We start from the raw sequence: 17,635 nt of genomic DNA on the forward strand, positions 1-17,635 counted from the left end.
CTTGTTTGTAAGCGTGAGCTCGCTTTTCTCCATCCCACACATCAGCCACCCCAGCCACTGATACACACCCGTTCTCCCTTCAATTAAATAGACCTGTGTTTTCTAACTAGAGTGCCTTCAGCTGTTGCAAAACTACAATTCCTTGCAGAATGATCTCCCTCCCACCCAGTGGTCACTCCACCCTTGAAGCAAGGACAGGCTCCCGCTGAACACCTGACTAGTGATGGTATGTCTCGGGCCACACTGCAACCTGGGAAAACCTGATATGACAGTCATTTTGTTTGCCATTAAAAATAAACTTTGGGACAAAAATCACAGAACAATTGCAAGGCCACAATCAAACACAGGTACAGACATTACATTATGAACTACACTAACTTTAGAGCCCCTGTTGCTTAGTCAAATAAAATAAAAAAATACCCCTTTAACTTATTCTTAATAAAACTAATTTTTTCAGTTAAAAAGAAAAAGGTATACAGCTCACCTGTACCTGTGCACAAGACTAAAAACCCTCCAGATGCCAAAAATAGAAAGTTACCTTACCAGTATGAATTGTACAACTTCTTACAATCACTTGCATGCGTGCACTCTCACTCTAGATAAACATGTTAATTATAATGTAAAGTCGCAACACACACAAATGCATGAAGAGTAACTATTATGCTACGCATGCACAACAGACAGCCTTTCATCACCACTCAGTTGCCTATTCTCCTCCTACTCTGCTCCCATTCCCTGTCTTTAACCGTGTATTTCTGTTGTAATATCCAGAACAGCAGGTAAGTATTACTTCCTTTTTAAGTTGCCCTAAGCCAACATCTGACAATGTTATGGGGCCAGGCAACTGCTTTAACCCCTTAAGGACTCAGCCCATTTTGGCCTTAAGGACTCAGACAATTTAATTTTTACGTTTTCATTTTTTCCTCCTCGCCTTCTAAAAATCATAACTCTTTTATATTTTCATCCACAGACTAGTATGAGGGCTTGTTTTTTGCGAGACCAGTTGTCCTTTGTAATGACATTACTCATTATATCATAAAATGTATGGCGCAACCCAAAAACACTATTTTTGTGGGGAAATAAAAACGAAAAACGCAATTTTGCTAATTTTGGAAGGTTTCGTTTTCACGCCGTACAATTTATGGTAAAAATGACGTGTGTTCTTTATTCTGAGGGTCAATACGATTAAAATGATGCCCATTATTACATACTTTTATATTATTGTTGCGCTTAAAAAAAATCACAAACTTTTTAACCAAATTAGTACGTTTATAATCCCTTTATTTTGATGACCTCTAACTTTTTTATTTTTCCGTATAAGCGGCGGTATGGGGGCTCATTTTTTGCACCATGATCTGTACTTTTTTTTGATACCACATTTGCATATAAATATAATTTTTTTTAAATAAAATGTATTAAAAAAGTAGGAATTTGGGCCTTTTTTTTTTTTCGTTCACGCCATTCACCGTACGGGATCATTAACATTTTATTTTAATAGTTCGGACATTTACGCACGCGGCGATACCAAATATGTCTATAAAAAAAAAATTTTTACGCTTTTTGGGGGTAAAATAGGAAAAAACGGATGTTTTACTTTTTTATTGGGGGAGGGGATTTTTCACTTTTTTTAACTTTTACTTTTACATTTTTTTACATTTTTTTTTTTACACTTGAATAGTCCCCATAGGGGACTATTCATAGCAATACCATGATTGCTAATACTAATCTGTTCTATGTATAGGACATAGAACAGATCAGTGTTTTCGGTGATCTTCTGCTCTGGTCTGCTCGATCACAGACCAGAGCAGGAGACGCCGGGAGCCGGACGGAGGAAGGAGAGGGGACCTCCGTGCGGCGTTAGGAATGATCGGATCCCCGCAGCAGCGCTGCGGGCGATCCGATCATTCATTCAAATCGCGCACTGCCGCAGATGCCGGGATCTGTATTGATCCCGGCACCTGAGGGGTTAATGGCCATTGCCGGCGGCTCCCTGGCTGCGATCAGCAGACGGGATCAGCCGCGCATGACACGGGCATCGCTCCGATGCCCGCGGTTATGCACAGGACGTAAATGTACGTCCTGGTGCGTTAAGTACCACCTCACCAGGACGTACATTTACGTCCTGCGTCCTTAAGGGGTTAAGGGTGCTACTTTAAGGCTGCCGGATTCGGCTGGGAAATTTCAAAACCGGTATTTTATCCCAACTGGACCAGCGGCAAATCTCATTCATTTAAATGAGCCGACTGGAGTCAGATAGTGACTTCGGTCGGCTCATTTTTGCCCTGTATTGGTTTTGTGGCCGGACGGAAAACAATAGCATACCACAGTCAAAAAACTGGATACATGGCAAAAATGAGCCGGCCAGAGTCACTATCTGACTCCAGTCGGCTCATTTAAATGAATAAGAATCGCTGCCGGTCCGGCTGGGATATGGGAGTGCCTGGTTTTGACATTTCCCGGCCAGATCAGGCTGGTGTGAATGCACCCTCATTTAAAAGACAAAGTATTGGCTCCTACTCTTGCCACTTAAAATCCCCCTCCCTAGCCTTATACACAAGATCAAGGTAGGATTCATTGCTTTCCAACAAGTCCTAGATATTAGCTTCAAGTTATCCAACAAGCCAATAACTCATGCTAGGATTTTTGTGACTTATATAGATGAGCTAAGTTTGATTCACAAGGCTCACTGACCTTTCAGCAAATGTTAAGCTTTGTTCACTAGTGCACCATAAACTGGCAATTAAATAAGCCCCAAAATATAAGTAAAATACTGCCTAAGAGATCTAAAGACCTGTACAATACTGCTAGGGATATATTCAAGGAGTTGTAGAGTGGTGTTAAGGCTAAATTATTTAGCGACATGCGGTAACTCATTATAGCTAACAGCTTGTTTAACCCCTTAAAGGGGTACTCTGCCCCTAGCATCTTATCCCCTATCCAAGGGATAGGGGATATGATGTCAGATCACCGGGTTCACGCTGCTGGGGACCCCCAGGATCTCCGCTGCGGCACTGTGCTATCATTACTGCACAGAGCAAACTCGCTCTGTGCGTAATGACGGGCAATAAAGGGGCCGGAGCATCGTTATGTCACGGCTTCGCCCCCTCGTGACGTCATGGCCCGCCCCCTCAATACAAGTATATGGGAGGGGACGTGGTGGCCATCACGCCCCCTCCCATAGACTTGCGTTAAGGGGGTGGGCTGTGATGTCACAAGGGGCAGAGCCCCTGTATTGCCGGTCATTAAGCACAGAACGTGTATGCTCTGTGCAGTATTGATAGCGGGGTGCCGCAGCGGAGATCCCGGGGGTCCCCAGCAGCGGGACCCCGGCGATCTCACATCTCATCCCCTATCCTTTGGATAGGAGATAAGATGTCTAGGGGTGGAGTACCCCTTTAAGGACGGAGCGTTTTTCTGTTTTTGCACTTTCGTCTTTTCTTCCTTACTTTTTAAAAATCCTAACCCTTTCAATTTTGCACCTAAAAATCCTAATGATGGCTTATTTTTGCGCCACCAATTCTACTTTGTAATGACATCAGTCATTTTGCCTTAAAATCTACAGCGAAACGGAAAAAAAATCATTGTGCGACAAAATGGAAGAAAAAACACCATTTTGTAATTTTTTGGGGATTCCGTTTCTGCGATAAAAAAGGACACTTTTTCTTTATTCTGTAGATCCATAAGGTTAAAATGATACCCTACTTATATAGATTTGATTTTGTATTACTTCTGAAAAAAAAATCATAACTACTTGCAGGAATATCTATACGATTAAAATTGTCCTCTTCTGACCCCTATAACTTTTTTAGTTTTCCACGTACGGGGTGGTATGAGGGCTCATTTTTTGCGCCATGATCTGAAGTTTTTAGAAGTACCATTTTTGCTTTGATTGGACTTTTTGATCGCTTTTTATAAAAAATTTTATGGTATAAAAAGTGTCCAAAAATATGCTATTTTGGACTTTGGAATTTTTTTGCGCGTACGCCATTGACCGTGCGGTTTAATTAACAATATTTTTTTTATAGTTCGGACATTTATGGATGCAGAAATACCACATATGTTTATTTTTATTTGCACAGTTTTTTTTTATGGGAAATGGGGGGTGATTCAAACTTTTATTAGGGGAAGGGTTAAATGATCTTTATTCACTTTTTTTTAAACTTATTTTTGCAGTGTTATAGCTCCCATAGGGGGCAATAACACTGCACACACTGATCTTTTACACAGATCACTGCAAAGCCATAGCTTTGCATTGATCAGTGTTATCAGCGGCCGATTGCTCAAGCCTAGATTTCAGGCTTGGAGCAATCAATCGATGATCGGACACGCAGGAGGCAGTTAAGACACCCTCCTGCAGCGTTCTAGCTGATCGGGACATCACGATTTTATCGCGGTGGTCCCGATCAGCCCGACTGAGCAGCCGGGATGCTTTTACTTTCACTTTTAGACTCGGCGATCAACTTTGATCGCCACATCTAAAGAGTTAATGCCGGACATCAGCCCAATCGGTGATGTCCGGCATTAGCGTGGGTCCTGGTTGCTTATAGCAACCGGGACCCACCGGGTATGATGTGCGCTCACCTCGTGAGTGCGCATTATATCTAAGGACACGCATATGGACGTTCATAAACGTCCATATGCGCTAAGGGGTTAATGCCCTAGCAGATTTTGTATGTGTTTTCACTCTACAATAAAGCTGCATAAAATATCCCTGGTTGTCTGATTGTTGGCAGCTGGTATTAAAATGCACATGGAGGTATCAGAAGACACAATAGATTTTTCCACACATTTAAAAAATTATCCCTTTTTGGGAATAGCAACAGGTTTTAATTCCTGTAAGTGAACATTCAATAGATTTTTCTAAGTGTTCCAAAAATCATCCCTTTTTTTGGAGCTTCAACAGGATTGGTGTCCCAAAATAGTGAAGAAGAAATAGCTTTTGTATGGCGGACTGGTGAAAGGTGTAGTATCCAGCATACAACAATAGATGTCAGACTTGTAGTATCCAGTGTACAGCAGGAGATGGGGGGTTGGTATGAGGTGTAGTAATAGCATACAGCAGGAGGTGGAGAACTTGTAGTATAAGGCCTAAGGCAAGAGATGGCAGACTTGTAGTAGCCAGTGTACAGCTACTGGTGGACTGGTGGGAGTTGTAGTATCCAGCATACAGCAGGGGTTGTGGTAATACTGTATAATCAGGGGCATCTGGTACAGGAGGTTTAAATTCATCCAGACCTAATTCGTTTAAACAAACATGAGTTTTTCTACGTTGTTGGCTGTTAATCTTGTTTTCTTAGGGGTGTTGCCGCCTGTTGTGGTGAACACTCTCTCTCTGATGCTACACTGGAGGGTGGACAAGACAGAAGACCTATGGTAAACTGGGAAAGTTCTGGCCAATGATCGAATCTAAAGACCCAGAAGTCCATGGGGTCTGGGCTTATGGTGTCCCATTTGGCAGGTGTTTGTGCGGAAAGCAGTGTCAAGCCGGATGCGTAGCTTATCCTTATAAAAGTCCAATTTAGTCTCCTCAGAAGGTAAAAGAGATTCAGAGGGTCTAAAAGTGTGGTTATCCCGTACTCATCTTTTTACTTTAAACATGTAAAATGTCTGTCACTGCACAAGCAAGAAAGCCTACAGCTCTCCATCCTTGACAGGACTTTTGAGGTCCAAGCTTGTTCAGACTCTGTCCCATACTGCCAAGGTTGGTCGTGATCCTCGTCATCATATTCATCATCACTGTCAGATTCCATCTTTAATGTCCTCCCCTGGTTTCACTTCCTCATCCTCTCCATCTAATTTCTCCTTAAGAATAATATCCATACTGCTGCCAGCCAGATTGGAACCTTCCTCCATCCCTCCTTCCTCAATTATTACTGTGAGTGTTTGCTCCAGAAACAGCATAACATCACTAATTCCACTTTTGTCCTTGCTGAAAAATCTTGTTGCCTCTTCGAAAGGCCTGAGGACATGACAGGTGTCTCTGATTAGCTGCCAATGTCTCAGATGAAAGTCATACTGGCTCCAAAAATTATCTGTCCGCTGAATTTGGAAGACTGTCTCATTTTTCCCTCCTGGTAAAGGCGGTCCAACATGTGTATTGTTGAATACCCACATGTTGGAATTTTGCAAAAGAGGCGTTCTTGGGGAAGATCATTTTGGCTCTGTAGGTCAATAAGGGCATGTTTAAGAGCATAGGAATGCTAACTTTCCTGAACAACTTTTGTGTTAAACTGTAATGCTTTAAACTGCATCATTATTTTAAAACCAGATAGGAACACTGGGGAATATTCAAAAACGACTCTAATTTCTGTTACTGCTTTAAAAAAATGAAAATATGTGAGAGCTCATTTTCATGGCACTTTTGTTTTTTCATGGCAAAATTGCTGATTTTGGCACCAAAATGTTCTTTTTTTTCTTTTTCTTTGCCATCATCTTAAAAAAAATAAAATAAAAAAATGCTCCAAGAATGCAGTTTGGCACCAAAATCGGCAACTTTGGTTCCAAGAGTGCTGATTTTGGCACCAAATTTTGAATCACGTAAAATTCTGGAAAAAGTATCTCACGTAAAATACCATGATTACTAGTGCTCATACAAGCGATAACTGTATGAACAAAACATGTCCAGGGGTTAAATGTAAGCGCAGGTGCCGTGACCCTGAAAAAAAAAAAAATTTTCTTTTCAATAACTGATTTAACCCCTTAACGACGCAGGACGTATATTGACATCCAGCGCCGACTCCCGCGATATGAAGCGGGATCGCGCCGCGATCCCGCATCATATCGCGTGGGTCCCGGCGCTAATCAACGGCCGGGACCCGCGGCTAATACCACACATCGCCGATCGTGGCGATGTGCGGTATTAACCCTTTAGAAGCGGCGGTCAAAGCTGACCGCCGCTTCTAAAGTGAAACTGAAAGTATCCCGGCTGCTCAGTCGGGCTGTTCGGGACCGCCGCGGTGAAATCGCGGCGTCCCGAACAGCTGATCGGACACCGGGAGGGCTCTTACCTGCCTCCTCGGTGTCCGATCGACGAATGACTGCTCCGTGCCTGAGATCCAGGCAGGAGCAGTCAAGCGCCGATAATGCTGATCACAGGCGTGTTAATACACGCCTGTGATCAGGATGAGAGATCAGTGTGTGCAGTGATATAGGTCCCTATGGGACCTATAACACTGCAAAAAAAATGTAAAAAAAAAAGTGTTAATAAAGGTCATTTAACCCCTTCCCTAATAAAAGTTTGAATCACCCCCCTTTTCCCATAAAAAAATAAAACAGTGTAAAAATAAATAAAAATAAACATATGTGGTATCGCCGCGTGCATAAATGTCCGAACTATAAAAATATATCATTAATTAATCCGTACGGTCAATGGCGTACGCGCAAAAAAATTCCAAAGTCCAAAAAAGCATATTTTGGTAACTTTTTATAACATTAAAAAATGAATAAAAAGTGATAAAAAAGTCAGATCAAAACAAAAATCATACCAATAAAAACTTCAGATCACGGCGCAAAAAATGAGTCCTCATAACGCCCCGTACATGGAAAAATAAAAAAGTTATAGGGGTCAGAAGATGACATTTTTAAACGTATAAATTTTCCTGCATGTAGTTATGATTTTTTCCAGAAGTATGACAAAATCAAACCTATATAAGTAGGGTATCATTTTAACCGTATGGACCTACAGAATAATGATAAGGTGTAATTTTTACCGAAATATGCACTGCGTAGAAACGGAAGCCCCCAAAAATTACAAAATGGCGTTTTTTTTTTCGATTTTGTCGCACAATGATTTTTTTTTCCGTTTCGCCGTGCATTTTTGGGTAAAATGACTAATGTCACTGCAAAGTAGAATTGGTGACGCAAAAAATAAGCCATAATATGGATTTTTAGGTGGAAAATTGAAAGGGTTATGATTTTTAAAAGGTAAGGAGGAAAAAACGAAAGTGCAAAAACGGAAAAACCCTGAGTCCTTAAGGGGTTAATAACCACCACATCCCCCCCCCCCCCCCCGAAAAAAAATTGGGTGGGACTAGTGTAAACCTTAGATTATTCTCATGTAAAACACTTTGAATATCTGATGGAAACAAAATTTGGATTTGAAGAGTTTTGAATATGACCCCCATTGGGTGCAGTTAAACAAAAACAAAAAATCCACATAGATGGCTAATGTGTGCCTAATTTAAACACTTTTAATTGTGTTGTTATGTTACAACCAGGTAGAAATATTACACGTAAAAAAAAAAAAGAAAAAAATGAAAATGCACTTAAGATGACTAGTGCCTGTTCAAATAAAATGCTTTAAACTGCATTGTTTTATTTCCCCCAGATAAATAAACTTTTGATTTAACCCTGAAAATACACATACATGTGTTTTAGTTGGCTATGCTGTGATCCTGGCGCTCTTAATACATATTGTTTAAATACAAGTCAGCCTGCTGCTTTGCTCAGTTTTATAGATATTTGTATGCAATAGTTCTTATGGGCTGGATCATGAACAAACTTCTGCAGGAAGGAACAGGACAGGAGGTCTCTGAGATCAGCCCACAGATTATTGCTGTGTTCAGTTTGCTCTAAAATCATATAGATCGGGATTTGGGCTCAGCTTGATGTGGATTTGATGAATTGAATAGGTTACAATTTGAAAAGTCTTTCTGGCTTCTGCAGTGCTTGTTCCACCTCTCATTGTATCTCTCCAGAATGGGGGCTGAGGCTTTATCTGTGTCTAATACCCACCCCCTGTGCTATGTCTTAGAGGCCTGGTATCTGATTGTCACATAAATCATTCTATAACCTTGTGTCGTGTACCCCGGGTGTCTTCTGACGTCATCTCACTGCCCCAATACTATGCCCTTTTCCCCCTTCCTCTCCATAACGCCTTGTGTTATTATTGGGCACATTGCCAAGTTCGCACGAGATGAGCCTGGCAATGTTAAAAGGTTCTGCAAACCATGAGTAAATGAGATCCATAACACTTTACAACAATTTATGCACTGTCACGTTAATATGTTTACATGCACTGTTGTAATATTTATTATTTAGGCACTTGCACTTTGACAAATGCAGTTCCCCTAGAAGTAATATGATATCTTACTTTAGCCAGTGTTCACTGGTGCACTTCTTGTCAAGGTGCGCGCGCTCGCGGGATACAGCGGGAGTGCGATGTACTCAGTGGTCTGGAAGTGCTGCGCACATAACCGGTTATGAGAGAGCTGGGGCATGCACAGTAGCCCAGAGACGTCAAGACGCATTGCATGATTCTCTGACGGGCTGTGGAGAGTGCGCCAAGTCAAGTGACTCGAAAGCGGACGGAAGTGAATGTAGCATCCCGGAAGGGATGTTTGGAGCTGCACGATATAAAATGGGCAGTAAATGACAGACACCTTGTAGCCCCCTGAAGAAGGAGACGAAACAGCAGCTGTTGGGGTAGTGGAGTGGTGAGGTACCAGTACAATGGGTGAGCAATTCTTGGCACTTTATGTACTTATATGATATAACAAAACATATTATCATAACCAATATGGTGGGGAACTGCGTGTATAAAATATAACCTTTAATGATATTAATAAAATCACCAAAAGTAATTGTGCTAGTGAAGATAAAAGAGAATTAAATTGATATAGTCCTCCTATGCTCAACGTATAAATTACGCAGCATAGGATGTGGATTGCTCCCAACGCGTTTCAACCTAAGTTAAAGGCATCATCAGGGGAGGCTTACGCAATCTTGGCTACGAATATTATAATTTAGGTTTGGCTCAGGTCAAATCAATATTTATTATGCCATAGATGACCCCGCCATGAATTATAATCATTAAGCACTTTACTGGTGCTAGTTAGCACCACAGGGTAACACTGTATGTCCGGTCTCCTGTAAAAAAAGGGGAAAAGGAAAATACAGTCTCAGACATATATCCATATTGCATGATTCATGTGTACACATGCAATGCATGATAGCTATTCACGGCCTAGAACCAGATCCCGTCACCTAGAGAGAACAGTATATAATATAAATGTCACTCTATTGCCCTTTGGCATATCAGACCTGAAAAGCAAACATGGGGCCGCAAGCGGCTACTTACGATTATCCCTGTAGTTCGCGGCTTATCCGGTGCAGCGCGACACCCGCAGTGGCATAGTACAGGTACCTCACGCTGACACCGGCAAAGCCGGCGTCTGGCGTCATATCCTGTCGGCTGGTGCATACGTCAGTCGGCCGCACCCCCTGTGACGTAGCAGGGGGAGTGGTACTGATACGCTGACAGCACTGAATGCCGAACTGATATATTAACTATTTCGTGACTTGTGCTGAATAACTTCACTGGGTAAGAACTTTATAAAGCATGGAGCAACATTATCCAAAGATTGAGCCAAGGCTCTTGTGGTGACCGCTCGGGCCATAATAGGTCTGCCTTCAATTTAATCTCCTTGTAGGATCTGTACCTCCTTAACATACAATTATAGCACGTACTTATATGATATGTAGGATTGTTTTAGGTCAATGGGCTTGCCTGCACCTGTATAGGAGTCGAAGGCATAAGCAGGTGACATATTAAATTGATACTATAGTGCTATATAAGATATCATATATTCCTAGTGATGGATGTGTTATATTTATGAAAATGTGCCCACATTTTATGATCACTGGACCCCAAGCTCCAATTTGTATATATTGGTAAACCTTGTCTGTGAAGTTCCATGTAGTATTTTATATGTTATGTCATAATAAAAAAGTATTTTTATTTACCAATCTAAGTGTAAGCTCTGCAATTGTGTTGGTATGCAACACATTATTTAATGTCTAAAAAAAAAAATTTGGTGACACATTTCCTTTAAAATACATGCCTCCTAAAACTATAGCACCAAAATAGTCTTCTGTAACACGTCTTTTGCATTGTTCCAACACGGAACTCAACATTACACATGTTTAATCGCCTGTACCAGCAGCGCAAAGTGATGAAAGGCAGACAGATCGTTTTTGGAACCAGAGTGACTTTCAGCTGAGGCATTGGCAGCTAATCAGGGACAACTGTCATATGCTTAGGCCTTTTAAAGAGGCAACAAGATGATTTGTTGCTTGCACAGTGAAAGGCATATTAGGCGCTTAAAGGATTGAATGGCCATACTCTTAGAATCTTGTTATAAAGCCAGAATTAGTTTTTTTTTCCCCCTTCTAAGATGGAGAATTAATTGGATTTTTATCGGGAGAAGCTACACAGCGAGCTTTTCAGTACAAAGCACCTACCAGCAGTGGTCAACTTTTTGCTCCTTGCTGAGTCAACACTTCACTCCCTCTGTCAGCAATACCCCTGCAAGAGGCAGAAGCAGCACCAGCAGCATCTTCACATTGAAGTGCATGATGATAACGTTTTTATATCTGGTATTTTACTCTGACAGGACCAAAAGGGATTCACACCACCACCTGAACAACCAGGTACATACATGCCTAAGCTGTGCCTTTCTTTAGCAGACATAATGATCCCAAACCCCATGGACTTCAGAGTCACCTGATTTGACCATTGGGCAGAACTTGACCAGTTATCCATGGGTGTTCTGTCTTGTCCACCCTCTATACCCCAGTGTAGTGTTCTAGTGTTCAGCATGGCAGTCATCGTCATTACCCCTAAGCAAACAAGATTGTCAGCCCACAACGTGGAAAAATTCATGCTTGTTAAAATTAATCAGGCATGGATCAGTTAGAAATTCAAACCTTCTTAGCCAAATACCATGTAGATTGTACTAATGCCACTCCTGTTTTCCTGTCTGCTGACTACTACAACTCCCACCAGTCTCCATCACTGCCTGCTGTCCACTGGCTACTACAACTCCCACCAGTCCACCACTGCCTGCTGTCCGCTGGCTACAACAAGACCCACCAATTCAACACCGCCTGCTGTCTGCCGGATTCTACATCTAGACTATACTACATCATAATGGTCAGGGACATTTTTATATACTACATTTTTTTGCTTTACAGATTTATCAATATATATATAAAACTCATTGTGTGTGTGTATGTATGTATGTATGTATGTATGTATGTACATATGTCTTTTTTCGACCGTACTAACTATGTAACTATGTAACTATGTAACTATGTATGTGTGTATGTTCCAGCATCACGTCTAAACCGTTAAAGATATTAATGAAACTTGGCACACATGTTACTTATATGTCAACAACAAACATAGGATAGGTGATTTAACCCTTACTCACCAGGGCGGGGTTTATGTTTAAAGTCCCATATAAGTCAATGGGAAATATATGTTACTGCATAACTTCCAAACGGCAGGAGATATTTCGATAATACTTGGTTACATGTTACTTATATATCCACTTAAAATATAGGATAGTTAATTTAACACTTAACTACCCCCATTTGTGAGGGTCAGGGATTTTGTTTAAAGTCCTATGCAAATCAATGGGAAATGTATGTTCCCACATAACTTCCATACGGCTGGAGATATTTCAATACCTGGTACACATATTACGGGTCAGTATAGGAGGACTGGATAGGAGGTTGAGATAGGAGGACAGGATAGGAGGTTTGGATAGAGGGTCAGCATAGAAGGTGGGGATAGGAGGTCGAAATAGGAGGACGGGATAGGAGGTCGGGATAGGAGGTCGAGAAAGGAGGACGGGATAGGAGGTCGAGATAGGATGTCGGGATAAATGGACTGGATAGGAGGACGGGATAGGATGTCGGGATATGAGGTCGGGATAGGAGGACGGGATAGGAGTTCGTGATAGGAGGTTGAGATAGGAGGTCGAGATAGTAGGTCGAGATAGGAGGACGGGATATGAGGACGGGATAGGAGGTCGGGATAGGAGGACGGGATAGGAGGACGGGATTGGAGGTTGGGATATGAGGCCGGGATATGAGGACGGGATAGGAGGATGGGATAGGAGTACGGGATATGAGGTCGGGATATGAGGACGGGATAGGAGGTCAGGATAGAAGGTCGAGATATGATGACGGGATAGGAGGTTGGGATAGGAGGACGGGATAGGAGGTCGAGATAGGGGGACAGGATAGGAGGTCAGGATAGGAGGACGGGATAGGAAGTCTGGATAGGAGGTCTGGATATGAGGACTGGATATGGGGTTGGGATATGACAACAAGATATGAGGGCGGGATATGAAGTCAAAAGCTTCCTCCTTTGTTTATTTTCCTCCCCAACAAGGATTAGGAAGGAAAAACCGGGCAATGCCGGGTACTCAGCTGGTATACTAATAAAAAAGACTGAATTTAAAAAGTCCATTATTATTTACTGGTGATATATTTTATAACATTTTTGGTGCTTATTCCCAGTTGTTTATAAAACTGTAGAATATTTAAATATTGGGGCAATTATGGCAATTGTGGCAAGGGACTTGTTAGGAAAGTTTGTAAAAAATCTACTAAAACATAACAGCTTTAATAAGACAGAATGTCTTAAACATGAAATGAAGGCTTCCCCTGGGTACATCTTACAAAGGGATATATGCCTGTACATTGTGTAACTGCATGTCTTTTTACCGTTCTTAAGGAAAAGACAATAGAAAAATGCATTGCTTTTATCCAAAGCTGTATAGATTGTTTTATAGATACATAAGAAGTACAAAGATTAGATAGACTAGTTTAACCGCTTTTCAGAGAATGGCACAAAGAAATGAGACCACAGTTGAAGAGTTTGTTTTATTGGCCTTTGGTGATTTGCACCAGATTCAGATATTATTTTTTCTGTTGTTTCTGCTGACCTATATGACTTGTATTATGGGAAATCTCACAATAATCATTGTTGTTAAACTAGAACATTCACTTCATAAACCAATGTATTTTTTCCTCGCTGTGTTCTCTATTTTGGAAATCACGTTTGTCTCGGTCACAGTTCCAAAACTTTTAGCCATTTTACTTGCACACAACAACACAATATCCTTCATTGGATGTTTTACTCAAATGTTTGTTTTCTGCTCTTTGGGTGTCAGCGAATGTTATCTACTTATGGTGATGGTGTTTGATCGATATCTTGCTATAAAAAATCCTTTACATTACCCAACTATCATGACTTATACAGTTTGTGTTGGACTAGCTATTTTTCCATGGATTTTTGGATTTACCAGTGTTTTAGTACAGGTCATCATTATGGCCCAAATGGAATTCTGTGGTCCTAATATAATTGATCACTTTTTTTGTGACTTTGCCCCAATACAAAGCTTGGCATGTTCTGATCCTTTCATTAGCATTATGTCAACAAACTTAGCGGTTATCGTGGAGAATATTCTACCATTCCTCGTAATCATAGGATTTTATGTCTATATCATAATGACTGTCACCAAGATCAAGAGTAAAGATGGGAAACAGAAAGCCTTCTCCACCTGCACATCTCATCTCATCGTAGCCAGTCTCTTCTATGGAACGGCCATGACTGTATATGCTAAACCTAAAGCTAACCATTATGATAAGTACCTCACCTTTATGTACACAGCATTCACCCCTACGATTAATCCTTTCATTTATACTTTTAGAAACAGGGACGTGAAGGAATTTTTCTGGAAGTCAGTAAAGCGAGCCTTAAGACCAGCTGTATTGTAACAATATGGAAACCTACAAATAAATTGTTTTGTTTACAGTTTCTCAAGAGGTATATAGTGTTTTTTTTTTTTTTTTTTTTAGTTTGGTTTAAGTTTACCTAGATGATATGTAGAGATAAGTGAATTGAAGTTGACAAATCCAAATTTGTTACAAATTTCATGAAAAATTTTATTCACAACAAATGCAAATATCGCCATGATTCTATTGCGCAAATTGCTTCATTAAACTCCATTTAGTGTGGTCCAGGCTCCAGGGCATCACAAATGGTAGATCCACATGTTAGGACATGGGGGAAGGAATTCTGGGAAGGCGGGAACAACGGTAGGCGAGATGACCCTGAATCACTTGCAGGATGCAGCCTATCAGCAGCCAGTAACCCCTGTGATGAAACAAGTCACTTCATAAATTACAGTGCATAGAGATAGGACGGACAGCCTGTATGTTACACAGAAATGTTTTTTCCCAGCAGCATTTCACCTCCTAGTCACATCAGCATTCTGGTGGACAGAGAGCAGTGATTTTTTTCCACTGAAAAAGGATTTTTACTGCAGCTAGTAACCTCCCAGTAACTTTCTACAGCATTGTATTACAGAGAGAGGCAGAGAGCTGTGTGTGGCCTCATACATTTCAACAACCTGCCTTAACTTCATAAACCTTAACAGAGGAGGCAGGAATAATTTTTCAGCACAATTCCGTGTCTTTGTTTCTCAACAAATCATCTGCTGGTCATACTAGTCTGTAGACGGTATAATACCCAGCAGTCCATTCCTAATTGTCTCTGACAGAGTGCAATTTTGGGTTTAGTACACAGCTTTTGTGTGCTCCAGCACTGTTGTGTACAGCTAGTGTTGTGCAAAAATAAGTCTTTTAAGCATACTGTAGCACATTTTTCTGTCCTCATAAGTGCATACCACATACCTACATCTAAGAAGTGTACTATTTTGTAGCTGTTAATCTGTCAAGGGCCTAGATCCTGTGAAAGGACAGCAAAAAGTAATCACCGGCTGGTGTTTTACTCCAATATGTTTTTTTAAGCACACTGTCGCATTTTACTGCCCTCTTTGTTCTACAACACATGGTCTGCTGGTTATACTAGTCTGTAGATGGTATAATACATACCCAGCAGTCCATTCCTAATAGTCTGTGAGAGAGTGCAATTTTGGGTTTAATGCATAGCGACTGTGTGTTGCAACACTGTTGTGTACTGCTGGTGTTGTGCAAAAATACATATTTTTAAGCGTACTGTAGCAAATTTTTCTACCCTCATAAGTGCATACCACATACCTACATCTAAAAAGTGTACTATTTTGTACCTGTTAAACTCTTAAGGGCCTATATACTGTTAAAGTCCAGGCAAAAGTATTCACCGGCTGGTGTTTTACTCCAATATGTTTTTAAAGCATACTGTAGCACATTTTTCTACCCTCATAAGTGCATACCACATACCTACATCTAGTTAGTGTACTATTTTGTACCTGTTAATCTGTCAAGGGCCTAGATGCTGTGAAAGGACAGCCAAAAGTAAGAGGGCTATGAGGAAGGGGAGACAGAGGACCCAGACACACAGTGGCAGTATGCAGTGAAGATGGAGGCATGGAGTCTCTCTGAGTCACTTGCACAAATGGCACAAAGCATGTTCACTTGCTTGCTTAGTGACAGCCGAATTTTCACCAATCAGCAGCAGGATGACTTCTGGCTCTCCACCTTATTGGACCCTCGCTACCGGCACAAAATGGGGGCCTTTTCCACACCCACTTCGAGGGAGGACAAACTGACCTACTAAAGAGACATCCTACATAGTCAGTTGGCCGATGCCTATTGGCGCTATCGTCCATCCTCTCACAGGTCTGACTCAGGGGGTCCTCTGCGCTCACCTTCCACTGCCATGGCTGCTGGGGAGGGTGGGGTGGCAGGAGCAGTACCAGCTCCGTCAGAAGCAGCCTGAGTCTACAGTCGCTGATGAGTAGCTTTCTTCACCCGCATAGTGAAGCAACTCATCAGCAGCAGGTAGACCTGGAGCAAGACCTGAACCAGCAGGTGGTGGCATTCCTTGACGTGCCCATGCCAACAGACCTTGAAGATCCGCTTGACTTCTGGGCAGCAAAACTCGATTTGTGGCCGCAACTAGCAGAGTTTGCCCTGGAAAAGCTGTCCTGCCCGGCCAGTAGTGTGTCACCAGAGCAGGTGTTTAGTGTGGCAGGGGCCATAGTCACCCCAAGGAGAACTCGTCTGTCCACAAAAAATATGGAGAGACTGACCTTTGTGAAGATGAACCAGGCATGGATCAGCCAGGATTTCCACCCACCAATGCCTGATGCATCAGAGTAGATTGGCCATGGTGCTACACCAACACTTCACAAATATGGATAGTGCAAAACATATTTAAGGCACTGCTCCCCAGTTACAAACATTACTCCACATCAGACTTTTTTACCCACCTTCGTCACCAGATACTGGTATTGCCACCCACGGCACCACGCTGTCACCGGGTCACTTTCAGGACTCCTGACGCTGCTGACAATATATTGTCTCTTCATGCTTCAGCCAACTACAGGCTGTGCCATTCAGCCACTATATGGTATCCTCATGCTTTAGCCAACTCCAGGCTGTGCCATTCAATTAAATAAAAATGACATAAAAAATCTCTTTATTCTCTTCAATTTTGACACCAAATGGTCTCCCTGCTGCCATATCGACCCTCTGCAGCAGTGATTCTAATAGCAATGCATGTAATCTGCATGTCATACTGAATAACAGTATTATTTCACTAACACAGCACACCCACTATCCGTGTTAGGACAAGGCAAAGTTCTCCACACCCCTATTGAGGCTCTCTGTAGGCCAGAAACAGCCATTTTTAATAGCAATTTGCCGCAAATAAATTCGGTCCGAACCAAATTTTTTCAGAAAATTCGGCAAATCGGCCAAATCAAAATTTTCAAACGTTCGCCCATCTCTAGAGACAACCCACAACATGAGGAAAATGCTGCTGCTGCTACTGATGATTCCCCAAATCCCTCCCAACTATCTAACAGCCAGGCCTCTTCCACAGGCATCTCATTTT

The 17,635-nt window shown here is 41.7% G+C and overlaps 1 protein-coding gene across 1 annotated transcript; it reads left to right on the plus strand.

Annotated features, from left to right (window-relative positions):
• Window positions 1-13,635: 13,635 nt before the first annotated feature.
• LOC130294933 (olfactory receptor 6N1-like) lies at window positions 13,636-14,571 on the plus strand. The gene has a single exon (XM_056545086.1). The coding sequence runs from the start codon at window positions 13,636-13,638 to the stop codon at window positions 14,569-14,571; it is 936 nt and encodes a 311-aa protein (XP_056401061.1).
• Window positions 14,572-17,635: the final 3,064 nt, after the last annotated feature.

Source organism: Hyla sarda, chromosome 11, assembly GCF_029499605.1.
Source record: "Hyla sarda isolate aHylSar1 chromosome 11, aHylSar1.hap1, whole genome shotgun sequence".
In the NCBI taxonomy this organism is placed as follows: domain Eukaryota; kingdom Metazoa; phylum Chordata; class Amphibia; order Anura; family Hylidae; genus Hyla; species Hyla sarda.

What these genes read in the sequence shown, in the direction of transcription:
- LOC130294933 (XM_056545086.1), top strand. Translation starts at nt 13,636, where the DNA reads ATGGCACAAAGAAATGAGACCACAGTTGAAGAGTTTGTTTTATTGGCC.